At 43.8% G+C, this 27,274-nt stretch overlaps 1 protein-coding gene across 1 annotated transcript; it reads left to right on the forward strand.

Moving 5' to 3' along the window:
- The first annotated feature begins 414 nt into the window (after positions 1-414).
- Positions 415-17,635, forward strand: ZNF606 (zinc finger protein 606). Its single transcript, XM_065899008.1, has 6 exons — positions 415-445; positions 1,180-1,236; positions 1,850-1,938; positions 10,116-10,242; positions 10,467-10,565; positions 15,648-17,635. The coding sequence occupies exons 1-6, from the start codon at positions 415-417 to the stop codon at positions 17,633-17,635; spliced, it is 2,391 nt and encodes a 796-aa protein (XP_065755080.1).
- Positions 17,636-27,274: the final 9,639 nt, after the last annotated feature.

Here is a 27,274-nt window from a genome sequence, read left to right on the forward strand (position 1 = left end):
CTCTAGACAGCCACTTACATGTGAAGGCTGTGTGTAGATTTTATAGTAATTTTCGTTAAATCAACAGAAAAGCTACCTTGTCCTTGTCAGTAGCTGTCTCTTGAGAACTGCTGACAAATTTCTGCTCTCTTATTCTGGAATGTGCCCACTTTTCAGCTAATTCTTGTCACCCTTCATTTCTCTTAAGAAATTCTGTTGTGTTTTTGACATGTAAATTGTATTCTTATAATGCTCTGTAGGAGTCTTTCGTTGTTTCTGTGGATGTGTTCTCTTTATTCCCACTGGATCTTCTGTGAGGAGAGACCATTTTTTGTCTTTTTACACTTTTATCACTAGGTGGGTATTGCAGTTGCTTTCAGTAATCACCCAAATCCACTGCTCCTGGGCAAGCTCCTGGTGGATTAATCCTGCAGGATGGCAGCCATCAACCCGTGGGCTTCCTGGGGTGAGTACAAATCTTGTTTCTTCTGGGCCTCCCCAGCAATGATCTGCTGGAGAGGGGCTGAGGGCTTTTGGGATTGGGGAGGGGGGTGTCTCTCTGTCTTGGTATAGAATTAGAACTGAGTGAGATTTCTTTAAAAAGTTGGTTCTTTGTATTAAAGTCAATGTAATTTTTGTGTATTTCATAGTCATCTCCTGAGAAGTCTCATTAGTTTTAAGAGATTTTCTAGTGATTTTTATGATAGTCGTACGTACAACCAAAATTTCTCTACTACTCCCGTATTTTTTTACTATTATTATTGTTTCTTATTATATAGCAGTGGTTTATGATATAAGAACAATGTTAAAATAGTGTCAGTGGTGTGTTTTATCTTTAAGTGAGCTTTCATGTATCTGTCATTAAAGATATCAAAGGAGTATCTTTTAACTAATATTTTTTAAAAATTAAGTAATGTTAAATTTTATCAAATACCTCTCCAGCCTGTTTAAGGAGTTCTGTCCTTAATTGTTCTGTTGCTGTATCATATCAATAAAATTCCTGAAAGTGACCCACCTGTGCATTTCTGCTATAAGTCTAGCTTATGTTGGGTTTGTTTCACACATCCTTGGTCTCTACTTATGGAATTTTGTTTTGCGCATTAGTGAGACAGTTCTCCTTTTCCATTTGTAGCCTTTTGTCACTAGGATTGGTGTCACAGTTCTTTCCTTTCCTTGTCCTAACCGGATCCTCTGATGCAGGTATCTTTACGGACCAGTCCTGGGGGATGGCGGCTGTTGACCCGTGGGCCTCCTGGGGTGAGTCAAGAACTTTTGTCCCTGGACTTCCCTGGTGGTCCAGCAGTTAAGACTCCACACTTCCATTGCTGGGGATGCGGGTTCCATCCCTAGTCGGGGAACTATGATCCGACATGCCTCATGGTGTGGCAAAAAAACAACTTGTGTCCCCATCAGCCACATTGGTTAACATGTTGTGGTCTCTCCCAGCAGTAACCTGCCATTGCCAGGGAATTAGAGCTGGGGAGGAGGGGGCCGGGGGCGTGGGGTCTGGTCCAGCTCTGTCTCTGGGCAGAGCTGGAACAGAGAGGGACCAGAACACTCCACTGGGGGGTACAGTGTGATGATATCTCCAGGACAGGATGCATGAGAATGAATGTGTGGCCACTTAGGGCTCAGGCCTAGAAAGTCTGTGAAGAGACACTTTGTCTAAGACAGTACCTCAGCAAGGGGAGATGGTTCATGTGTTTAGGCACATTCTTTAATTTCTCGGCCCCACTGCTTTCATCTGTAACATGAGGAGGTAGGGTTTTTCCCTTGCCCAAAGGGGAAGGACAGGGTCAGGAGGTGGGCCTCATGTGGTCACACTTCTGGGAGGGAGAACTGCCTCTGTGACTTCACTTTCCTCCCCCAGCTCTGTGTCCTCAGGACTCTACCTGGTGCGTGGAGAAGACCCCTGAGGAGAGAAGGAGGGCCCCCAGGCTTCCGACAGCCCAGGCCCAGGTGAGATGGGGTTTCTGCTTTTTCGTGAAGGGTTGCCCTGTTCCCTAAGGTGTTCAGGGTGTTCCCGGCCATCCCAGTCGATGTACTTCCTCAGTTTACCACAGCTAGGGTTTGGGTAGAGAAGGAATCAGCTAGAAGTTTATTGATTCCTGAGCACAGGTCGGGAGAATTCTGTTTTCCACGACTTGCAGCCTCACTGTCAACCAGCCTGTTCAGAGTCCTGAGCCCCAGCTGTGCTGTGGGCTGTTTGGTGGATAAGGGGCAACCCCCTTTTGGCTAGCAGCCCCCTCCTCTGTTTCCCTCCCACCTTCCCTCATGTATTTAGTGCCTGATCAGATTGATGATGTCTGCTGGGCTCTGTGCTTACTGGGAGGAGAACAAGGTGAAGTGCTAGCCCCCATCCTGAGGAGCTCCCATGCCACTTTGCAGGGTGGTTCAGTCAACTGCTGAGACCTCACCATCTGCTTAGTGCTGCACATGGGGTTCAGGACACAAGCCAGAGGTGCTTAGGGAGGCCCTGAGCCCTGGAGCAGCTGAGCACAACTGATGCCTTGGGAGAGTCTGCATAGAGGCCGTGGGGCACAGAGCACCTGGGGTCCTTTTGCTGTGGAGAGGAGGCTGCCTGGGAGATAGAACACCCCTGAGCCAAGGGGTAAAGGGAACACATCAGCCGGGTGGGCATAGCCTGCTGTGCAGGAATCTGGCCTCCTGTAGCACCATGGGGACACACCGCATGACCAGCATCTGGGTGAAGGCTGACCATAATTAGATTTTAGGCCAAAGAGGCCAGGACAAACCCAGCCGCATCCTGAATGCCCGCCACCGAGCTGGGTCTCCATCCTGGTGGTAATGAGAAGCCTCAGAAGTGTTGGGAGCAGGAGGAACCAGGGTCTAGAATGTGGCTGGAAAGTTGCCTCTGGCAGGGGAGTGGAAAGAAGGGGGGCTGTGGGAAGCAGGCTGGCGTATCAGGCTTCAGTCTGACCAGCACCCGGAAGCCAGATCTGAGAGGTATAAGGGAGTTGAAGCAGGAGGACTTCGTGACTGTAAGGGCACAAGGGTGGCTCCCGAGAGAAATAGGGCAGCACAGTTCATGATGTTGGACAGGTGTCATCTCCCTCCTCCCCTCTTGCTCAGCCCCCTTACTTGAGGCAGCCACTTAAAAAAATTTTTTTAATAAAAGCTTTATTAAAATATTAATGTACCATAAAATTCAACTTTTTAAAGTATGTAGCTCAGTGGGTTTTAGTATATTCACAGAACTCTACAACCATCACCAGTATCTAATTCTAGAACATTTTATCATTCCAAAAAGAAACCCTATACCCATTAGTAGTTACTCCCTGTTTCCCCAACTCTCAGCTCCTGGCAACCACTAATCTACTTTCTCTGTATTTGCACATTATGGGCATTTCACATAAAGGGAATCATATAATATATGGCCTTTGTGTCTGGCTTTCAAGGGTCCTGTATGTCATATCGTTTATCAGTATTTTATTTCTTTTCATGACTTGGAAGTAGCCGTTTTTAACTTACGTTTCAGTTTCTTAGGGTTTTTTCTAAATGAGAGATTTTTATCCTAGTTCTTCACATTTACATGTACTCTAATGATTGTCTGCTGTGAAAGACAAAAATAGTTTCATTACTATATTTAGAGTTTTCATTTCTAAGTTAAAATAATGAATCAAGCAAATGTGAGATACTGTGATATAAAAATGTTAATAACATCTTTGCTTAGCTTTACGCCTCCTGCCAAGTTAAAAAAAAACTAACCTCCCACGGTTTCAAGGCTGACTGGTGAAGCACGTCGTGAGTATGCTGTCCCCACGTCACAGCACTGCCGTCTCAGGTCTGAGCCACGTAATGAGGGCATCACAGCTTGGGTGACTGGTGTTCGTTGCTCTTACAATGTGCGGTCATTTGCAGACAATCGATAGTGAAGCTAGACTAGGCTGAAAGATGGGCCCTGATCAGTTGCTTGGGAACAGAAGTTAGCTGTAGTGAAGTGCTGTGAAGAAAATAACCACTGTGTTGCACTCTGCTGTCCATTTATATGAGGGTTTCTGAGAGTTATTAGAGTTAATGCCGAGAAAATAAAATGGAGAATTAAAATAACACCACCCTCTAATGTCTGAAGAGTTGTGATTTGTGAGCATGTACTCCTGGCCCCTTCCCACACCCACTTTGGATCTTTCCCTGTGGGAAACTCAAGACTTGAATGTGTGAGTTTTGTATTAAGTGAGGTCTTGGGAACACAAACAAGAGCGCCTTATCCCTCTATTGTTCCCTCCAAATTAAATATTTATTGAAATAAAGCATTCACCTGGTGAAAATATCAAATGCTGTCATCCCTTGTTATCTGAATAGTCCGATCTTACAAACATGTTGGTTAGTGAAGTTTCAGCTAGTGGGAGCCCATTATTTTGATGAATAGGGAAAATAATAATAATATCCCAGCCCATATAAAAACCCCAGCCAGCCCCCCCCCAAATATGGAAACTCGAACCCCCACTATAACAGTCCACCAAAGATTTCTGCACAGTAAACATTCACATAAAACACCAATTAATGGAATACTCTGCATCCGTCTTTGGTTGTCTCAAGGTTGAGCACAGTTCAGTTATATTTTCCTTCTCTGCAAAGAGCTTGCCCTAAAATAATAAACAATGAAATTCTGAAGATGCCAGAGAGTATATCTGGACTTCCCCAGGTTCCATGAAGGGGCCAGTTGTCAGAGAATTCAGGTAATGCAGGAGCAATCAGATGAGATCCTTAGCTGTCAGGTAAACAGCTAAGACCCAGCTCAGCACCCTCTACATCCTCCCTTAAACCCTCCTGTAGTTTAAACGTGAGGCTGGTGTGTCAGATTTCATAAAGTGCCTTAGAATGTCTAGATAAACGATTATACTTGTGTACAAAGCAACATGTCCAAAAATGTTTACAAGAATTTGGGTGAAACGTGTTTGCAAGTCATCCTGGCAGATGATATTTGGAAAGTAGGAGTTCAGGTAAGGGTTACCTGTGAAATGGAAGGGCTCACTCCTACCTAGGGGGTGGGGCCCTCCTCTGTTCTGCTTCCTTGCTCCTAAGCATTAGGTAACTGAGACTTTCGTCTCCCAGCCCCACCTCTTGTCTCCACAGCTGGTGAGACTAGGTGCCTATCTTCTGCTATCTCTTCTGTTTCATCACCAGCCTCAGTTTTGCATTTTCTTTGCATCCCTAAGGCCTCCACGAGTTGTGGGCCCTGACATTGGGGCATATTCTGCTGGGGGTCTTTTTTCTTCCTGATTGGCAGTCCATGGGCCCTTCCAGTTTTGATGACATCTCTCAACTCTGAAAATACTTTTTATTTAAATTTTTATTTTGACAAATTCCATAACTGCAGAAAAGTATAAAAAGTGATTAAACAGACAGGTGATTAAACAAACTCCAAATTAATCATCGTTAATGTTTTGCCATATTTGCTTTTCGTTCTTTTTAGTCCCCAATCACATTCTTTTTGCACCCTTCCTGACAGCAACCACTTAAGATACGTACATAGTTAATCCATTTTCATACTCATGTAGGTAATAAACTATACAGACATTATAAGTAATAATCTGGTTTTTTTAACTGCTTTTTCTACATGTAGCTTTTCTACACCTTTCAAGGTCAATTTTGAGGTATATCCATGTGGTAGATGAAGGTCAAGTACATTCCTTTTGCCATATCAGAGAAGCGCACTCTGCTCATCTCTTCTGAGAATAAGCTTATAAGTCCTTCCTCCTTCCACCATTTTTCCTATTCCAAACGAAGCCCTGTGGAAGTTCTTTTAGTTTTGCTTTGTGCGCACATTTAAGTTTATCTGGGCATGCCTTGGAGGCAGCACTTTGCTGAGTTTTAGGGTGTTTGTGTTTTCCGCGTGACCAGTGCTGCCACGTGGCTCTGAAAGGGCAAAGCCCCCTCTCAGTCTCCCCACTCAGAGAGGGTGCCTATTTCCCTGCATCTTTGCTGCCACTTGACAATATTAATATCGGGTCTTTTAATTTTTGTTTACCCCAAGACCACAAAAGTTTATTGCATTATTTTAATTTGCATGTTCTTGATTGCTAGTGAGGTTGAATATCTTTAAATGAGTTATTGGCCATCTGTATTTCCTTCTTTCTCTGTGTGTCTCCCATCCCTAGATTTCTGTAGATTCTCACATTAATATGTAGGCATTTCATGCTTTCTGGATCCTGAGTCTTTGCCACATGTGGATTATCTTCTCCAAATCTGTAGCTTGTCTTTATGGTGTCTTTTATCAGTGAAATGTTTTTTGGTATATTTTTGTCAAATATATCTGTCTTTGTTTATGGCTAGTGTTTTGTGTCTTTTTTAAAGAAGTCCTGTGTTTTTAAAAAACTCCCTCCTGTTTTCCTTTATATTATTTTTCTGAGGTTGTCTGTTAGATGGCCCCCTGACTGCTGTGTTTTTTTTATCTCTTCTTCATATTCTCTGAGCCTCTTGTATTATCCTGTCCTATTTTATACTGAATCTTTCCAATCTGGGAATTAGAAGTATAGGTCATTGGAAGTTGGATGTGACTGCTGCCTGGATTCTCTGTCCTCTTAGCTGCTAAGTTCGGTCTTTCCGCTGTGCACATGTTCCTCGTGTGTGCAGGGGCCCTCTGGTCTGTCTTTGTTTACCAGAGAAGAGCTGTGAGGCTGTGTCTGACAGATCTGCTTTGTGCACCTGAGCAGGTCTGGTTCCTGCTTGACCTGCCTCTAGGTCTCTGTCTGTCTCCCTCTTTCTCCCTCCCTCCCCTGACAAGTCTCACTCTAATCTCTGTGTGCCTCGGTGGGCCAGGATCACCAGGTCGGTCCTGCTTCCGGTTTCCTGGGTGCACAGCTGGCTGTTAGGCCACAGACCCCTCCCCTCTCCCTGTGTTGGGCTGAAGGGGTCTCAACTCCAGGGTAGTCACTCATCCAGGCAGCCTGAGAACCTCCCACACTCTTGAGTGTGAGGAGCGTCCAGGGAGTTTTTCCCACAAGGCAAACTGGCTGGCAGGGATGTGGGGCAACTGGCAAAGTTGTCCTGAATATAGAGGTTCTGAGTATGGACCTTGCAGCCTGATTCTCCTGGCTTCAGTGGCATTTAAGCTCAGAGCCCAGAGCCTCTCTTGGGGTCCTGCTTCCCCTGGCAGCCCCTTCTAACGTGCAGGCCTGGGGTCTCCTTTGCTCTGTTTCCTTGGTCAGCCACACTCATCTCCCCATCTTGCGGGAATGTGTAGAACACCACATGCCGACAGCCTCTTTGCTGGTCCGTTATGTCGTTTACTTTCTTTAAAAAAACTTAAGGAGATTAAAAAACCCTACGAGTTTCCTGTTGCCGCTATAACAGATTACCACAAACTTAATGGCTTAGAACAACATGAATTTATTCTCATGTTCTGGAGTCTGAAGTCTAGAATGGGTCTACAGAGTTGTGTTCCTTCTGGAGGCTCAGGGGAGAGGCTGCTTCCTTGCTTTCACTCACTTCTAGAGGCTACCTGCCATTTCTTGGCTCATGGCCCCTTCCTCCATCTTCAGTGTGCATCACTCCAACCTCTGCTTGCATTGTCTCCTTTTCTCTGACGCATGCCCTCCTACCTCTTTCACTTGTAAGGACCCTTGTGATTTCATTGAGCTCACTGGATAATCCAAGATAGTCTTCCCATCTCAACATCCTTAACGTAATCACATCTCTGTAACTATGACATCTTTTGTCATATTAAGGTAACAGTCATTAGGACATGGACGTCTTTGGCAGTGCCATTATTCAGCTGACGACAGACACCCACATTCACCAGCCTTAGCAAATGTCACCTTCCAACTTTCTGCCTTTTCATTTATTCGGACAACCTTTAAAAAAAAAACTAGAGTATTTTATAGCGAAGCACAGATACTGTATCATTTCACACTTCTGTGTATGTATCTGAGACATTCATACCTTTTAGAAGATAAACACAATACCTTTACACACCCAACAAAATTAACAACAGTAATTCCTTACTATTACCTAATACCAAGCCCGTATTCACTTTTCCCCACTTGTCCCCAAAATGTCTTTTGCAGTTGTTATTCAAATCAGGATCCAAGCAAGGACCACATGTTGCATGTTCTTCATGTACTGAAGAAACCAGGTCACCTGTCTTGGGTTGCCTGATTTTGCCTTTGTGATGTCCTTGGATGAGTTCCTCTATCCACCTGTCTCCCATAGACTGGTAGTTGAGCTAGAGGATAGGGCAGATTCAGGCTTTGTATTTTGGGCAAGAGTACTTGATAGGTGGTTCTGGGTCCTTCTTACTGTCCTGCATCAGTGGGCACAGGTGGTCTGGTTGGCCCATTTCCAGGTGATGTGATGGATTAGTGTCTGCAGGTATTGTCAGCCTGACCCCTCCATCGGACATTTCCCTTTCTGCCTTTCACCTGTGGTATAGCAGTCATCAATGATCACTGCCAATGTCCACTATTTTAGTAGGGGTTGCAGAATCTCTCTAGTGATTTCATTCCTTCTGTGTCAATTAGATGTGGTGGTTTTGTTCCTTTTTAAGTATGTGTATGGGGATCTGTTGGGGTCTTGAGAAGGGTGGGAGGTGAACTTGTGGCTCAGTCCACCAGCTTGACAGCTGCCACGGTGTGGGCTTGGACCTTGTTAACAATTGACCTTTGAAGCCATCTAAGTAGGTGCCACCCTTGAGATTAGGGAGCATGAGACGGGCACACCAGGAGCGCCCTGGGCAGGAAGCCTGGCCTCCCAGCTGGTATCCCAAGTGTGATCACTCTGAAAGTGCATTGAGTTTAGGTATGGTGCACACTTCGGTTTTGTGCACTTCTCTACCCGAATGTTAGATTTAAGTAAAAAATGTTTACCCCAAAAATGTAGAAGCAGCAGCCAGTAAGGAAACTGAGGCCTGGGCGTGTCTGTAAGAGGAAAATCAAAAAATTGGAATGGAGGAGTCCAAGGCTAAGGAGGGTTTCACTAAAGGAGGTTGTGAATAGCAGTTGTAAATGCTTTTTGGAGTTAGAGAATCACTGGAGCAGAAGCAGTTCTGTGTTTCAAGCCAGTCATGTGAAGGTGGAGGAGGAGCAGTTCAGACCAGCAGAGCAAAGTCTACACTGAAGACCAGCATGAGGGCTGACCCTGGTCAGGGATGACTCTCAGGACAGAAAGGAAGGCCACATGTGGTGGAAGAGAAGTGATTAGCAGGCTGTGAGGAAGTGGAAGGATGCTTGGAGTGGAAGCACACTGCACGTGTATCCATTCAGTGGGTGTTTGTCCTGGGGATGATTCTGCACTGACATGGAGGGGAGGACCGTAGTGCACAGACAGCCCAAGAGGGGGCCCTAGGAAGGAGCAGGGGCTGTGGGGTTTGTCGCTCGCTCACCTCCCGTGAAGCACAGCTCGCTCCCCAGTCCCCCTGCCACACCCTGCAAGTGCCCAGATACCTGAGGCTCACGTTGATGGCTTCAAAGGACTGTAAGGGATGCATTCATTGCAAAAATCAGACTTCCCTTTAGCTTTCTAGTGGGTATTCCTGGTTCTCTTTTTCCTAAAAACATCAGTTTGAACTTTTTCAAAATCAAAGTGCTTTGACAGCAACTGTAAGTGATTCTCTTTGGCTTGGGCTGCTCTGCTTAATCCTGTCTCACCCCTACCTCCAGTCCTTGGGTCGGAGACAGTCTGGGAGTGGAAGTGTCTCTGCTGTGGCCAGGAAGGCGGTCACCCTTCCAGGTCCTAGATCTACACGTGGAGCAGACTTGAGCCCCAGGTTCTCTGGTCTGTGACCAGGGCTCAGAGTCTGCATCCACCCTGGTCCTGGTCTCGGTCTTATTAAGTGTCTGCAGTTCCAGAGAAGCAGGACGAATTGCCCAGTTGGGAGTCCTGTCCATACTAGCCAGTGTTAACTAGAATTGGGCAAGATCTTAGGAGAGACCTGCTCATCTCTATTGTGGTTATTGTGGGCCCAGATATCTAACTCGCTAAGAGTACATCCCAAATGCAGGGCCCTGGGTGGCTCCCAGTGAGACCTGACCCACGTCAGTGAGAATACTGAACGCATCCAGGACAATTCCTCTATGTACTGTCTCCTCCCCAGGGCTGTCAGACTCACTCCAGCCCCAGAAAACAGTGGAGTGGGGGTAGCTCCGGGCTGAGGAGGAACATGTGTGCTCTTTTAGGAACCAGTGACCTTCAAGGATGTGGCTGTGGACTTCACCCAAGAGGAATGGGGGCAGCTGGACCCTGTTCAGAGGACCCTGTACCGTGATGTGATGCTGGAGACCTATGGGCATCTGCTCTCTGTGGGTAAGGCGGGGACTGCCCAAGTAAACGATGCTGTCCCCCTTGCAATCCCCTGTGCTACTCTGTACAAGCTTACGAGGCCTCAGAAGGGCTGAGATGATCTTGAGCCCTGAGGTTCAAGGATGAAATCCCTATTGCTCATAAAGCATGAAGTGAAGTCATTCATGAGAAATAGGCAAGGGAGGGTTACATGGCTCTGCAAGTCTGTGTTTTTCCTCCACATGTAGGGAATAAGATCGCCAAGCCCGAGGTCATCTCCCTGTTGGAGCAAGGAGAAGAGCCGTGGTCAGTGGAGCAGGCATATCCTCCTCAAGGCACTTGTCCAGGTGAGAGCAGACCCCAGGTGGGAGCGAGGAACCTTCCTCCAAGCCATCCTTGTTTGAGAAGTGGGCTGAGGCCGTGAGGAGTTCACTTCCTCAGAGACGGTCACAGTTCCTTCCAAGGAGCTTAATCCCTTACATTGACTTTTTTCTGCTGTTGATTCAGAGCAAAGATGCCCACCTTTATTAATACAGTAACAGTTCTTGTATGCTACAGTTTCCCTCCTCACCTCTCATGTTCTTTGCTTTGTCCCTTTGTCTAAGAAGACTTCTCATTCAGTTACCTGCTTTTTAATGTTTTATTGCCAAACTTGTGGCCTGTAGTCACAAACTCTTCTTACAAAAAAAAACAACAAAAAATGTTTTTTTAATATAGATAATGTATTTACATGATTCAAAAAACTCAAAGCTATATAAAATGTGTAAGCTGAAAAAAATCTCATTTATACTCTCTTCTCTTATCCACATTATTATTATTCTCCAGAGAGACACACAGATAGACACACAGACACACAGAAGCACACACAGGTAACCACTTTCCTTTTACTATAAATTTTGGGGTTATTTTATTAGTGGTTGCCCTGGGAATTATAATTAACATCTTAATTTATAACAATTTAGTTTGGGTTACTATCAGTTTAATTTTGATAGTATACAAAAGCTTTGCTTCTGTATAGCTCTGTCCTCCCTCTTTTGTGCTATTATTGTCACAAATTGCATCTGTAAATTGTGTTTCAACATAGATTCATAACAGATTTTTAATTTATTTATAATTATTGCTTTATGTAGTTGTCTTTTAAATCAGATAGGAAACAAACAAAAAATGCATTTGTATAGTCTTCTTGTATTTACCTATGTAGTTACCTTTACTGGTAGTCAGTATTTCGAGTTAGTGTCTTTTCATTTCAGCCTAAAGAACTCCTTTTAGCATTTCTTGTAGGGCAGGTTTACTAGCAGCAAACTCTTAGCCTTTTTTTATCAGAGAATGTCTTGATTTCTCCACTTTTGAATGATAGTTTTGCCAGGTATAGAATTCATGGTTGACATATTTCTTTTTCTCTCTGGCCTCCGTGGTTTCTGATGAGAAATAAGCTGTTTATCTTGTTGAGGATCCCGTGTATATGACGACTTGCTTCCCTCTTGTTGCTTTCAGGATTCTCTCTTTGGCTTTGGCTTTTGAAAGTTTAATTACAGTGTGTATGCATGGGCCTTCTAGATTCCCAGGAATATGTTAGGACTTTTCAAATCTATGGACATCTCACTCCTCAGGTTTTCCTTTCATTTTCTGGTTTGTGTATTGTGTACCCCGTCTGTTTTCCATCACCTCAGACAGTAATGCTTTAAAACATTGCCATTAAATGTTTGACAAATACCTACTTCCTAGAAGTTTTTAGCGCTGTGCAAGTTCCCACAAGCCTTTCAAGTGGGGTCTTCCTGGGAACCACCAAACAGGTCAGATAATGACTGTTCTTTGGGAATGAGGCTTTGAAAAAGCTCTAGCTTTGTTCTGTTCCTTCTATCACCAGAAATGTGAGCTGTTATTTTCCAAGGCTACTGCTGAGTTGAGGAGTCAGATGGGATTAGGGTAAGTTAAAATGCCACAAAACTCACCGTTATTATTGAAACTCAGTTTTCCTTGAATAAACTCTCCCTGGGCTGCTGCAAGTCTGGTTAATTTAGAGAATTCAGAAGAAACTTATTCTGTCAGGTTTTGCCAGTTTTATGGTTGCTTTTATGGAGTGGTGAAATTTCACTGACGTCTTACCAAGGTTAATTGCTTGCAATAATTTCTATTGTTTGTTTCCTGAGTTTTTTAATGCAATTATAAGAATATAGGCATATGTAGTTACTTTTCACCTTACCAAAGGAAGAATACAATACACATCGTTCTGTATCTTGTTGTTTTTAATTTAACGATATACCATGGCCCCCTCTTGAGTCCTGAAGTTGGACATCTTCCCATCTAACGAAGTGAACTTTTGTGGAGTCTTAACCAGCTGCCCCCTATCTGGATCTGAAACCTTCCACCAAGGAGTCATGAATTCCAGAAGCTTTAATGGTCAGTGCTGACCATTCTAAGTAACTGTCCTGAGCCCTGTGGTTCCACCACCTCCATCCTTACACTTCTGCCTTCTTGGAAATCATCTCAGCTGTCTCCTTGATCTTGATAGAACCAGGAATCTCAGCTCTCCCTTCTAGATTGTTTCCCCGTCTTCCTGATCTATATCCCTGATGCCAACCTTCTGTGAGTCTGCTAAGCTGGAAATGGGGAAGTCATCCTGACTGCCTGCTCTTTCCTCTCTAAGAAGTAATCTCTTGTCTGACTTCTGAGATTTTCTTCCTCTGAAATGTCAGCTGTGTCATTCAGCTTCCACCAACATCACCCTCAGGTAGGCACCCTCATAAAATTCCAGCTCAAGTTGGTGAGTGAATTATTATTTGTTATTAGCCCCCTCAGATGTTGTTTCTAGATTTATATCCCTGAAATCTTCCATTATGAGGTCTCTGCCAGTAAACCTACAGTGACTTGAGTTGCCTTTTAAATAACTCTGACTGGATTTCAAGACCTTCCAATTTTTTCTATTATTTTGCTCATTTCCTGACTAGTTCCTGCAGTTTACTCGGCTGGCATCCTTAAGGCCCTCCTTACATTTCAGTCACATCACGCATGCCTTTGCTCATGCCATACCAGCAGTCTGTCTGTATTTGAGCCATGCCCGAAGACTGAGCTCATGTTATTTCTCTTGTGTGAAACCTTCCTTGATTGCTTCTGTCGTGGTCTCCTTTTCTGACCTCCCATCCGCTTAGCATCTACAACCCCACAAACTCTCAGTGATGTAATGTGTGTATTCATAACTGTTTAGATCGTCACCTCATCACATAGATAATAATTTACAGGTGGAAGAGACACTCAGGCCATAAGTACTGAGTATGAAGCTGGACGGACATTATTTATCTAATCCGTGACTTGGTCAGCTTCCATTTTTTAAAGTTTCTACTGGAAAAATTCAAAAGTTGTTTGAAGATCATTCCCTAACTACTAGAAGCTAAGCTTAAAATTGATAGTAAGTGCCATTTCTTGAGCAGAGTAGGATCTCTCCTGTTGTAATGGACTTGGGTAGTAAAAGAGGGAAAATGGTGTATAGTGAAGAAGAAGAAAAACCTGGAGAAAGAGGACAAGGGTCTATGCCCTGTTGGGTACCTGCAGCATTAGACCCTGTGGTATGCTGAATAATGAATGATACCCACCCCTGCAAAATGTCCACATCTGAAACTTGTGAATATGGTGCCTTATATGGCAAAAGAGACTTTTTCAGATGTGAATTAAACTAGGGATCTTGAGATAGATTATCTTGGATTGTCTGGATGGGCCCATGTTATTGTGAGGTCATTCTAAGAGTGAGGCAGGAGTGTCAGAGACACAGAGATGTGACTGACAGAAGCAAAGGTTGGAATGATAAACTTTGAAGATGGAGGGGGGAGCTACAAGCCAAAGAATGCAGGCAGCTTTTAAAGCTGGAAAAGGCAAGGATGTGGATTTTCCCCTAGAGCTTCTGAAGGAAAGCTATCTTGATTTTAGCCCAGTGAAAGCCATTTAGAACTTCTGACTTTCAGACTGTGAGACAGTGAGTTTGTTATTTTAAGCCACAACATGTGTGGTAATTTGTTACAGCAGCAATAGGAAACTAATACAGACCCCTGTTGTTGGAGGACTGATACCTCAGCAGTGATGATAGGTAGCTTCCACATATTGAATTTGCCAGACATTTTGCTGGATTCACAATCTCATTTAATCTTCAGAAAAGTCACGTAAGGATAGTGGCAGAGCCAGTACTTAAATACAGATTATCAGACTATAACTCCTGTATCTGCTTCATTGCAGTGTGCTGTCTTTCCAGTCTATCTCTTTTGTCATTATTCTACACATGTTAGAAGAACTTTAGGAGTATCCTGAAACCATGTGATTTTTGCCATTCAGGAGGATGATTTTGTGTTATTGACTGAACTCTGTGAGATAGGAAATAATGTGATAGCTTGAAGCCTTTGTTGGTGATACTTTCTCTTAACCCCATCCCCTTCTTTTTTTGGCAGGTGTCAAAGTAGGGGAACAGTAAGGACATTATAACATAGAAATGAATTAGCACACTTTAATAATTTAAACATTAGTTTCTGAGGGGCTGGTTGTTCATCTGTCTTTTGTTAAGCCAGTTATTATTTTTTCACCTTAATAGTATTAAATGCATCTGGATCCTCCAGACAACCCCCAGGTTCAGTGATTCACTAGAAGGACTCCCTGGACTCAAAAGGCATTATATTCAGGGTAATGGTTTATTACAGTGCAAGGACACAAAGCAACATCAGCAGAGGGTAACGGTGCATGGAGTGAGGTCTGGAGGAAACCAAATGCAAGCTTTCAGTAGTTCTTTCCCAGTGGAGTTGCAAAGAACACACTTAATTCCTTCAGCAATGAGTTGTGTGAAGTGTCATCTACTAGGGAAGCTTGCCCAAGCCTGTGAGTCCAGGGTGTTTATTGGGGGTTGGTCATTTAGACACACATGACTGACTGAGTAATCATGGAAGCTCCAGAACCCCAGAAGGAAGCAGGTGTTCACCATAAATGACATTGTACAAACTATCTAGAGAAGTTGGTACAGTATACTTCAAGGGTTCAAGCATGCAGAACACTCTTATGAGTTAGAACATTCCAGGATCTCAGTCCTTAGGAGTTGGCCGAGGGCCAGTCATGAAACAGGCCTTCTTGGGAATGTGCAAAGTGTGACCAACTCAAGTGTGTAGAGTTAACTCTTTCCTGCACACACATAATAACTGGTTCTCCTTTTCATGGGAAGATACTCCTAAATGGGTTTTATTCATATTCAGTGCACACTTTGTATTCTGGTTAACTACTTCTGTTCATTTTTTACTATTCTTCTCTTTCCTATTACGATCTTCCTCTGGTTACAAGTCTATTTGGAAACAAGTTCATGCTTACCTTTTCAATAATATGGACAGTAAATCTTACCTTTTCCACTCTACTCTTAGAAGTTCTTTCCCTATGCTCTCATGGATATTTTCTGTTTATTTCAGAATGGGTGAGAAATCTTGAAAGCAAAGCGTTGATCCCAACACAGAGCATTCTTGAGGAGGAACAGTCCCATAGCATGAAGTTGGAGAGATACATATGGGACGATCCTTGGTTCTCCAGGTTAGAAGTTTTGGGATGTAAAGACCAATTAGAAATGTATCACATGAACCAGAGTACAGCTATGAGGCAAATGGTCTTCATGCAAAAGCAAGTACTGTCTCAAAGAGGCGCTGAGTTCTGTGAACTTGGGGCAGGGTGTAGCCAGAGACTAAGCATTGTTCCATCTCAGAAAGTTTCTCAAATAGAACATTTCTATAAGCCTGATACAAATGCTGAAAGTTGGAGATGTAATTCAGCCATAATGTATGCAGATAAGATTACCTGTGAAAATAATGAGTATGACAAAGCCTTCTACCACTCCATGCAACCTGTTCACCCTGCAAGGGTGCAAACTGGAGACAATCTTTTCAAATGTACTGATGCTGTTAAATCTTTCAATCATATACTGCATTTTGGTGATCATATGGGAATGCATACAGGAGAAAAACTATATGAATATAAGGAATGCCATCAAATCTTTAACCAGAGCCCATCATTTAGTGAACATCCAGGACTTCATATTGGAGGAAACCAGTATGATTACAAAGAATATGAGAATATCTTTTACTTTTCATCCTTTATGGAACATCAAAAAATTGGTACTGTAGAGAAAGCATATAAATACAATGAATGGGAGAAAGTTTTTGGGTATGACTCATTCCTTACACAGCATACAAGCACTTACACTGCAGAGAAACCCTACGAATATAATGAATGTGGGACGTCTTTTATCTGGAGCTCTTACCTTATCCAACATAAGAAAACTCATACTGGAGAGAAACCCTATGAATGTGATAAATGTGGAAAAGTTTTTAGGAATCGTTCAGCCCTTACTAAACATGAACGGACTCACACTGGAATCAAACCCTATGAATGTAATAAATGTGGAAAAGCCTTCAGCTGGAATTCTCATCTTATCGTACACAAGAGAATTCATACAGGAGAGAAACCTTATGTATGTAATGAATGTGGGAAGTCTTTCAACTGGAACTCCCATCTTATTGGACATCAGAGAACTCATACTGGAGAGAAACCTTTTGAATGTACTGAATGTGGGAAATCTTTCAGCTGGAGCTCCCATCTTATTGCCCACATGAGAATGCATACTGGAGAGAAGCCCTTTAAATGTGATGAATGTGAAAAAGCTTTTAGGGATTACTCAGCCCTTAGTAAACATGAAAGAACTCACTCTGGAGCAAAACCATATAAATGTACTGAATGTGGAAAATCCTTCAGCTGGAGCTCCCACCTTATTGCCCATCAGAGAACTCACACAGGAGAGAAACCCTATAACTGTCAGGAATGTGGCAAAGCATTCAGAGAACGTTCAGCCCTCACTAAACATGAAATAATTCATTCTGGAATTAAGCCCTATGAATGTAATAAATGTGGAAAATCATGCAGCCAGATGGCTCACCTTGTTAGACATCAAAGGACTCATACTGGAGAGAAGCCCTATGAGTGCAATAAATGTGGAAAATCCTTCAGCCAGAGTTGCCACCTTGTTGCCCATCGGAGAATCCACACTGGTGAGAAACCCTACAAATGTAATCAATGTGAAAGATCCTTTAACTGTAGCTCTCATCTTATTGCACACAGGAGAACTCACACTGGAGAGAAACCGTATAGATGTAATGAATGTGGGAAAGCATTTAATGAGAGTTCTTCCCTTATTGTACATCTGAGAAACCATACTGGAGAAAAACCCTACAAATGTAATCATTGTGAGAAAGCTTTCTGTAAGAATTCTTCTCTTATTATTCATCAGAGAATGCATAGTGGAGAGAAACGCTTTATATGCACTGACTGTGGAAAAGCCTTTAGTGGTCACTCAGCCCTACTTCAACACCAGAGAAATCATAGTGAAGAGAAACTCTGTGAATTGAATTGATGAGAGATTTTTCTTTTATTGTACATTTGATAACACATTGAAAAAAAACCTATAAGTATAATCAAGAGGGGAAATTTTTAATACTTGTTCAGTAAGACTTCTCCCCTTATTAATCAGTAGAAATTATCTTCGTAGAAGAAACCTATGAATGAAAAGAATAGGCAAAAGCCTTCCACAGTTGTGTAACCTTTGTTTAACATCAAATAATTACAGTGAAGAGGACACCAGGAATCCTACTTGAGCAACGTGAACGTAGGGAATGAGACATCTTTTAGTAAGAGATCTCAACTATTTGTGGATCAGAGTGCATTGTTAAGGGAAAAACTTTATCCTAGGAAAAGTGTTTCAACTAGAAATCCGCTGTTTTGCATCAAGCTGGAATATTGGATGGAAGCTTTACAATAACATTTTGTGCATCATTATGGAAACACAGATTGTGCTATTATAAGGGGAGGGTCTGGGTGCCCTTTAAGGAATAGAATATGGAATACTAAACCTGAATTTAAGGGAAAAAAAGTGTTGAATGGGATATCTACTGTTGATCGAGATTAACCTTAGAAAAGATTAGTAAATGAGATTACTAATGATGGAAAGGTATTGCCCATAAGTATGAGACTGATGTTGTTGGAACAAAAGGTGATACTTAATAACCCAGTGTGTCAGTGACCATGGTTTACTCATTACTGCATTGTTGGACAATTAGTTTGTAATCTGTTTTAGGCAGTCACTGTAAGTTATAATTATGGATACTGAGTCAATATACATAACAAAAAAGGAATAAAAGACACAAAATTGTATATACATATCTACTATAACATCTAAAAAGTGTATATGCATAACGACTGGAAAGACCCATGGATAAATTAACCCAGTTAAGGTTTTTTTTAAGTTTTACAAACACATACAGCACTTATCACGTGCTAAACTTTGTTTTAAATACTTTTCAAATATTAACTTGTTCAGTCTCCTTAATTCTATGAGATAGGTACTATTATCCCAGTTTTACAAAGGGAGAAACTGAGGCAGAAATCATGAGAAACCTACCTAAGGACACACAGCTAGTTAGGAATAGAAAGATTGTTTGGCTCCAGAGATTGTTTTAACCACTGTGTTGCACTGCCTCTGCAGTGATTTTTTTTCCCCTAATGTTTTTTTTTTAATTTTGTCCAGTGTTCTTATAGTAGATATTTGATAATAAAAATCAAATTCCTAAACAATGAGAAGTAAAGTTACCTGGCTTTCTGCCCTGTGGGATTTCGGGTACCATGAGAGCAAAGCTCCCTTTGGAATATGAAGTCTGGATTGGACATTCAGAATCAGTGCATTTTCTGGGCCCTGGGTTCCCTAGAATTTCACCACCTATGACCCTGAAGATTACAGCAGAGCAGGGGCTGGAGGACTCACTGGAGGTTTGGGCAAGTCAGAGGAAATGCCCCTTGATAGGTTTAGAATGCCCTTCATGAGGCAGAGGGCAAGAGACACATCTGCACATGAGAGCACCATTTCTCAAGGTCTCCGTAGAATTCAAAGTTTATATTTTCTTTATCTTCTCCAGATGAAGAGATTACTTGATAGTAGGGAAGATTCAGAAGGAAAGGGAGCTAATCAGTCATAAAATGAGGAAGTTTCTCTGAGTGCTCAGAGTGGAAAGGGGGCAAGATGAATAGGACTTGGGTGGCGTTTCTTCGGTTCACAAATATTTCCTGTATTTCCCTAAGGTAGGGCTATAATTAGGGGCCAGCAGTCCTTCCTGGATGGGTTTCAAGGGCATTGGTTAGAAATCCAGGGTACAGGAGGTTCATCTAGTTCTCGAGGGGTCCATGACTCTCCAGTGGTTGAGAAAAAGTGGCCTGCTGGTATGGTGGGACTCTGTGCTCACTGTCAGACTCCCGTAGCTGGCACTTCCATAGGTATGTAACACTGACCCTACCTTAATGTATAGGGGTTGCCCAGTAAAGGTTGCAGGGGTAAATTAATTGGATTTCTTGTATGATTTGTGCAGAGATCCTTGGAGAGAATAGAGGCAGCACTGTTAACCTCTGTAAGAGACAGCAGCCTAATGCATCAAGAGGTGTACTGCCAATATACGGGTATTGTATTCTAATACCCAAAGTAATATACTTTGAACGCAGATTTTCTGATTTAGGGACTACAGAGGATTTTGTAAGTCATACACAAATATTCCACAAGCATCCTGGCAAGTTCTGTAACTGTACCACCAAGCTTAGTATCTTTTAAAAAATATTTCTAAAAGGGCCTCCTGGACTTCTGAAGTGTCCTTCTAAAAGGGTCCCAGACTTCTGCTTCCTCCTAGAAGGATTCCCTACCTCCCTACCACCCATTACACAACTTTATGTATGCCCAGGGCTCCCAGGTCCCCTCTTACCTCCCTATTCTAACCCACATCTAGCTCAGTTCATTGCCCTTTTGATCCCCACGCTCCACTCTTCCCTAACTCTGAAACCTGCTGGGCCCAGTTGGAACGCTCCATTCAGCCATCTTCTGCTGTGACTGAAACTTGGGTCTCCCCTCTGCACAGTACCTTTTCTTACGATCCTTGCAGGGAGTGGCTGCTTTGTCTCCCACTCTTCTTCATTTGTTGCTTCTAGATTGTTTCCCCTCCCTTCTCTCTAAAACTGAGTTCTGACTCTTGGGACACCAAACTGTCATATCACTCCTGCTTCCCTCTGTTGCAGTCACCTTATGAATGGTTCACTCTTCCCATCCGTAAAGATTTCAGCTCTTGCTGTATTGCATCTAAAACAACCCCCATCGTAATACTTCCTGATTTTATTGTCCAGGTAGATGATCTTCCTGCGTCCTGACCTCACAGTTCTTTGACCTGTCTGCTCACGGTTTTGTCACCCACCCTGCAACAGACAGTCACTCCCATTGTCATCCCTAGGACCATTCCATTACCAGTGACTGGAACCTCCCCACCATCGGTTTCAAGTGTCTTTTCTTAAGCTAGTTGGCTGTTTAGTACCAAGATTCCAACAATCCCTTCACTGAATCTTCCCTTATGCTTGTTCCCAGCAGAAGACTTTGTTTCCTGTTTCCCTGAGTGATAGAAGCCAGCAGAGGCCTTGCATGACATCTGTCCACCTTCTCTACCCACTTTCCATAATTTCCGTGCCTTCCCACTGGAGCCTGTATATGAACTGACTGGGTTGGCACCAGAGCCTGTCCCATGTCCGCTACTCCAAGACATCGCTCCAGCAAGTTTCCCTTATCTCTTGTATCCTCAGGTTTTCTATATATACTGGATTATCCCCATGGACATGTAAACATACTTAAAACGAAACAAAAAACCCTCTGGCTCCTGAATCATTCTCTGCTTTGTTTCAGAAAGCAAAATCTCAAAAGTTGTCTGTTCTTGCAGTCTTCACTTCCCTTCCATTCTTTCTTTCTTTTTTAAAAAAAAAAATTATTATTTTTGGTTGCATCGGGTCTTAGTTGGGGCACACAGGATCTTTTGTAGTGGCACATGGGCTTCTCTCTAGTTGTGGCACACAGGCTTAGTTGCCTGGCAACATATGGAATCTTAGTTCCCCGGCCAGGGATCGAACCTGCGTCCCCTGCATCGGAAGGCGGATTCTTAACCACTGGACCACCAGGGAAGACTCCTTTCCATTCTTTCTTGGACCCACTCCAAAACCTGCCTTGCTGCCAGATGACCTCCACATTGCTAAATCCAGTGGTCAGTTCTGTTTTCTTCCTTGACGTTATCAGCAGCATCTTAGATTCTTAGATAATAGATCATTTCCTCCTTGAAACATGTTCACCTGGCTTTTGGGACTTGCCTCCCGCCTCTCTGGCCTTCATTTCAGGCCCCATTTGCTGTTCCTTCTCCACATCCTTTACCTCTTACTGTCAGACTGCCCACTTCCCATCTGCTCACAGTGCCTTGATCTCATCCAGTCTTGAAGCCCTGTAAACACAACTGGTATGCTGATGACTCTCCCTTTAAGGCCACAGTTTGATGAGTTTTGAAAAATGTCAACAGCCTTGCAGCCACCACTACAACAAAAATAGAGAATATTTGCCCTTCTCCAAAAAGTTCCCTCATGTCTTTTCATAGTTAATCTCCACCCTACCCCAAGACCTGGGCAACCACACGCCTGCTTTGTCGGTACACATTAGAATTGTCTCTTAGGGTTTTATAAAGACAGAATCATACAGTATTCATATGCTATGTTTGTACCCAGATTCTTCTGCTCGGCATGTTTTGGAGGCTCATCCACGTTGTAGCATTTATCAGTAGTCTTTGCTGAGTAGCTTTCCATTATGCGGATGTGCCACAGGTAGCGGTCATCCTGTTCACCTGTAGATGGACATTGACTTGTGTCCAGTTCTGGGCTAGTGTAAATACAGCCACTATGGGCATTCTTCTTCAGGGCTTTTTTGTGTATGCAGGTTTTCATTTACCTTGGGTAAAGACCTAGGAGTGGAACAGCTGCGTTGTATGGTAAGTAAATGTTTAACTTCATAAGACACTTCTGTGGGCCTTTTAATCTGATGTCTTTATTCTGTTTTACATTCTGGGAAATTTATCTCTTCTTTTTTAATATTTCATTTTTGCCATTTAAAAAGTTTCTCTTTTTAGGACTCTATTTAGATGTCAGCGTATCTGTGTCTGTTGTTCATATCTGTTACCTGCTCTTTTATGTCCTCTAGTTCCTTCTCCTATCTTCCTTTTGTCTGGACATTTCCTCAGCTTGCTAATTTGTTTCTCAGCTGTCCATTTTGCTGCTCATTTCCTCTATTGTGTCTTCATTTCAACCACTGTTTTACATTTCTAATATTTCTACTTGGTTCTCTTTTATGTGTTCTTATTCTCATTTCCTATTGTTAGTATCATGCCATATCTCTTTAAATGTACTTAATTGACTAAGTTAAAATTTTGGTCCATCTGTTCTAATATACGTGCTTCTGGTGGAATCTGTAATCCAGTGTGGTGTTTTTCTTTTTGAAATAGTTATGCTCAGAAATTTGCTTACTGCATGGCCAGTGAGCACATTTATTTCTCTTAGGGAAGCAGCTACTCAATCAGTTTTTATGCATACATGAGACAGGATCAGATCCTGGTCCCTGTAAACCCCACTGAATTCAGGGGTGGGAGGATGGATACTAGGATGGAGAGGTGAAGGCATCAGAAAGCCAATCACTGACTTCTTACCTCACAAGATAACTGAAATGTGATTCACCAGCCCAGGGCTCTGTGGAGGCAGGGTGGAGAAACATGTGTCTGATGTGATGTAGTCTCTGCCTGTCTCTCAGCTACTCCAAAGCCCTGCCTTGATCCCACTCCTCAGGAAGCCTGAACCAGAGGTTGTGTCACTGCAGCTGTGGGTGATGCCGGACCATCCAGTCAGCGAATTCTCCTCACTTTCCACCTCACTGCCCTGTCTTTACTTGCTTCATCGCACACGTCAATACAGAACATCACCTGGTCTATTTTTTTCCTTCCTTACTGTCCACACCATCTCCCGAAACCACACACTAGGCTGTGATCTCCATGGGGGAGGGCATCTCGTTGGTCCTGGTCGTGTTGTGTCCCTAGTGTCCAGTACAGCACCTGTGGTTCTGTGAGTGCTTGGAACACACCAGCAGGTTGTTGCTTGTGCTTCCCAGCAGCCCGACCTCATCAGGTGGGGTGGCCATGAGTTATCATCCTGGGTCTCCTGACCATGGAGAGGAGACTGGGGGTGACTGTGGAGTGGTGCCCACAGGGAGAAGGGCTTCGCAATCATAGACAGATGGTCAAGAACCCCTGTATGTGGGAGAAGGACTAGTCAGAAGGCTTGACCATAAAATGGGGGGTGGGGGTGGATATCAGAGACACCATAAATCAGACTCACCTTGTGGGCAGAGGAGAGAAGTGGCCAGAAATGTGGGCGGTGCTGCTCCCCAGCAACACAGGGTCTTCGAGTCACGAGGGTCAGGGCTCATCCCAGCCTTCCCTGCAGATGCTGTTCTGTCTGCACAGGCAACACCCTCCCTGGTGTCGTCACAGAGACAAAATCCCTCTGCAGATGGAGTGAGCAGCACTTATGGGCAACACTGTGCTCAAGGTGGGTCCTCGTGGTGGGAGGAACTGCTGAAGAGTCTAGACAAGTATTTATGCCCTGAGGATGGAGGGTCCCCAGGTGGAGAACTGGGGGCCCGAATCACAGGGAACCCGATCAGATTTTCCAGCAGAAAGTCACTAAGTTTGGCCTTGCTCCCCAAACTCCTGATCCTAAAAGTCACTTGGGGGCTTATTAAAAATATAGACCTCCTGGCCCCAACCCCAATCCGCTAGACCCAGTGCTCTGGAGATTCTTGTCATGCTGCGAGCAGACATGCAGTGGGACCTGATATGGAAGGAAGCCAGCTTGGATTGGGGTCATTATGGGTCCACCATGGGCAGAACCCAAGCAAGGTGTGAGGGACTCTAACCCGGCTCCATGCAATGATGACACCATAGGAAAAGTTGGTAGCCCAGGCTTCATGTGGCCTAGAGGGGCAACCCCAAGATCCTCTTCAAAGGGTTCTGGGATAAAGGAGGGGTGAAACCTGGAGGTGAGGGGTGACAATGTTGAACCTTACCTCCAGGCTCCTGGAAAACAGACAGTTGAATCCCTCCAACCTTTTGTGTTCCAGGAAACGGCTTACTGTGAAGGACAGATGGGACTCTTGACCCCTCTTTCACATAGGACAAGGCTAGAGCCAGACTCTCCAAATTTCCATTCACTCTCATAAATGATTAGCTAGACTGATCAATCAGAACAAAAGTCTGTTGAGTTGACTTCACCAAACTTCAGTTCAGCTTCTTCCCTCCCCAAAGACCCCTAAACTCTGACTTACTCCTAAGGTTAAATAAGTATTCGAATGCAGGAAAGTGGCCCCTCTCTAGAACCAGCTGACAGCAAGACATCTCCTGCTGCAGTCCGATATTCCACTCCCCACATCCGGTTCTTTCTAGCCTTGTTCACTCCTCCCTATGAAAGAAAGTTCCTTTCTGCGCAACCTTGGAGATGCTTGCAGATCTTACTGTCAAGAGTGTTCTCCCTACTGCAACAGTCCCCCTCTCCTTACTGGAATCGTCTTTCTGAATGTAGTCTCTCCTTACCTAAGCTTGATTTTGTTTTCTGTTTGGCAGAAGTTGGCTCCAGGCCCTGCTTCTGGGTCTGGTCAGAACCCACAGCAGGAAGGATGACCTCCCACAAGGCCTTGGTGAGCTGCCCAGACACGCACGAAGGCTGGGTTTCTGTATGGGAACCACTGAGCAACTTTAACCAGGAAGGACAGAAAATGCTTTTGTTTTTAAAGAGGTCCTAGTGGCTGCTGTGTGGATAATGACCTGATGGAGGCAACCGTTACCAAGGAAGGCAAGCGCGGAGGCTACTGTGGTCGTTCCGGCAAGAGATGGAAACTTGGACCAACGTGGTGCTGCAGTGCGCAGAGAAGTGATGAAACGCTTCACCGTACAGATTCAAACCGCTCAGTGAACTTCAGAGCAAGATAAACACAAAGAAACCACATTATTAAAAAGTACTGAAGCCCAAGAGAAAAGGTCATGGTCATGGTGGAGAAGCTTGGATCGGATTTACCTTCTTTCCGGTAATAATTAAAAACAACTAACCTTGAGCAAAAAGCTTAAGGCAACTGGAGAACAACCGTAGCAGGAAGAGACTATGGTGGAGCCCATCCTCAGTTACCTAGGAGACGCGGCTGGACTGCACAGCCTTCTGGGAGTTGTGGTCCGTAGGCCGGGCCCTGGCCTCCTCGGACCCGTGAGGCTCAGACTACAACTCCCAGAAGGCACCGTGGCGTGCCTCCGACCAATAAGAGCACTCAGGCTGCTGGGAGACAGCGGCCTGTGCAGGCTTCTGGGAGTTGTAGTCCATGGGCTGCACTTAAGATCACCCAAAGTCGGGCTTCCCTGGTGGCGCAGTGGTTGAGAGTAAGCCTGCTGATGTGGGGCACACGGGTTAGTGCCCCGGTCCGGGAGGATCCCACATGCCGCGGAGCGGCTGGGCCTGTGAGCCATGGCCGCTGTGCCTGCGCGTCCGGAGCCTGTGCTCCACGACGGGAGAGGCCACAGAGGTGAGAGGCCCGCGTACCGCAAAAAACAAACAAACAAAAAAAACCGAAAAAAAAGAACCCCAAAGATCACCCAAACTCAAAGGCTTTTCTCATTTTTTAAAAATAATAGCTTTGACAGGGAGGGACAAGACAGGGGTAGGTGATTAAGAGGTACAAACTACCATGTATAAAATAAATGAGTTACAAGTATGTGTTGTACATCACAAGGGATATGCCAATATTTTATAACTTTAAATGGAGTATAATCTATAAAATTTTTTTTTTTTTTTTTTTTTGCGCTATGCGGGCCTCTCACTGCCGTGGCCTCTCCCGTTGCGGAGCACAGGCTCCGGACGCGCAGGCTCAGCAGCCATGGGTCACGGGCCAGCCACTCCGTGGCATGTGGGATCTTCCCGGACTGGGGCACGAACCCGCGTCCCCTGCATCGGCAGGCGGACTCTCAACCACTGCGCCACCAGGGAAGCCCTATAAAAATTTTGAATCACTGTGTTGTACACCTGAAACTAATAAACTCAACTACACCTTATTTTAAAAAGAGCTTTGAAGCTTTGAAAAGAAATGAGTTGCCAAGCCATGAAAAGACATGGAGAGCCATACTACTAAAGAGTATATTAAGTAAGTGTTAATAAGTGAAAGGAGCCAATTTGAAAAGGCTACATACTGTATGAGTCCAACATATGACATTCTGGAAAAGGGAAAACTATGGGGATAGTGAAAATATCAGTGGTTGCCAGAGGGTTGGGGGAGGAGAGAGGGATGAATAGGTGGAGCATAGTGGATTTTTACAGCAGGGCAGCTGTGCTGTATGACATTTTATAAGATTGGATACATGTCATGATACCTTTGTCAGAACCCATAGAATGTGTAATGCCGGGAGTCAACCTCAACATAAACTAGGGACTTTGATTATGATGTGACAATGTAGGTTCATCAGCTGTAACAAATGTACCTCTCTGGTGTGGGATGTCAATCATGGAGAAGGCTGTGTGTGTGTGTGTGTGTGTGTGTGTGTGTGTGTGTATGTGTATGAGGGGGCAGGGGGTACGTGGGAACTCTGTTGTGAACATAAAGCTACTCTAAAAAGGAAAGTCTTTTGAAAAAGCAATAGCTTTCTTGAGGTATTCACATATCATAACATTAACCTTTTTAAAGTGGTTTTTAGTATATTCACAATATTGTTCATTCGTCACAATTATCTAAGTCCAGAACATTTCATCACTCCAAAAGGAAACCCCATTAGCAATTACTCTACTCCCTATTCATTCCTCCCCCCAGCCCTTGGCAACCAGTAATCTACATTCTGTCTGTATGGATTTTCCTATTTTGGACCTTTCATATAGATGGAATGATATAATGTGGCCTTTTGTTTCTGGATCCTTTCACTTAGCATAATGTTTTCATAGTCAATCAGTGTTGTAGCATAAATCAGTACTTTTCCCCTTTTCTTGGATGAATAATATTCCATCTTGTGGATATACACTTTTTGTTTATCCATTCATCAGTTGATGGACATTTGGGTTTATAATAACTTTTTGGTTATTATAAATA

This window comes from Phocoena phocoena, chromosome 20, assembly GCF_963924675.1.
Source record: "Phocoena phocoena chromosome 20, mPhoPho1.1, whole genome shotgun sequence".
Taxonomy (NCBI): Eukaryota; Metazoa; Chordata; class Mammalia; order Artiodactyla; family Phocoenidae; genus Phocoena; species Phocoena phocoena.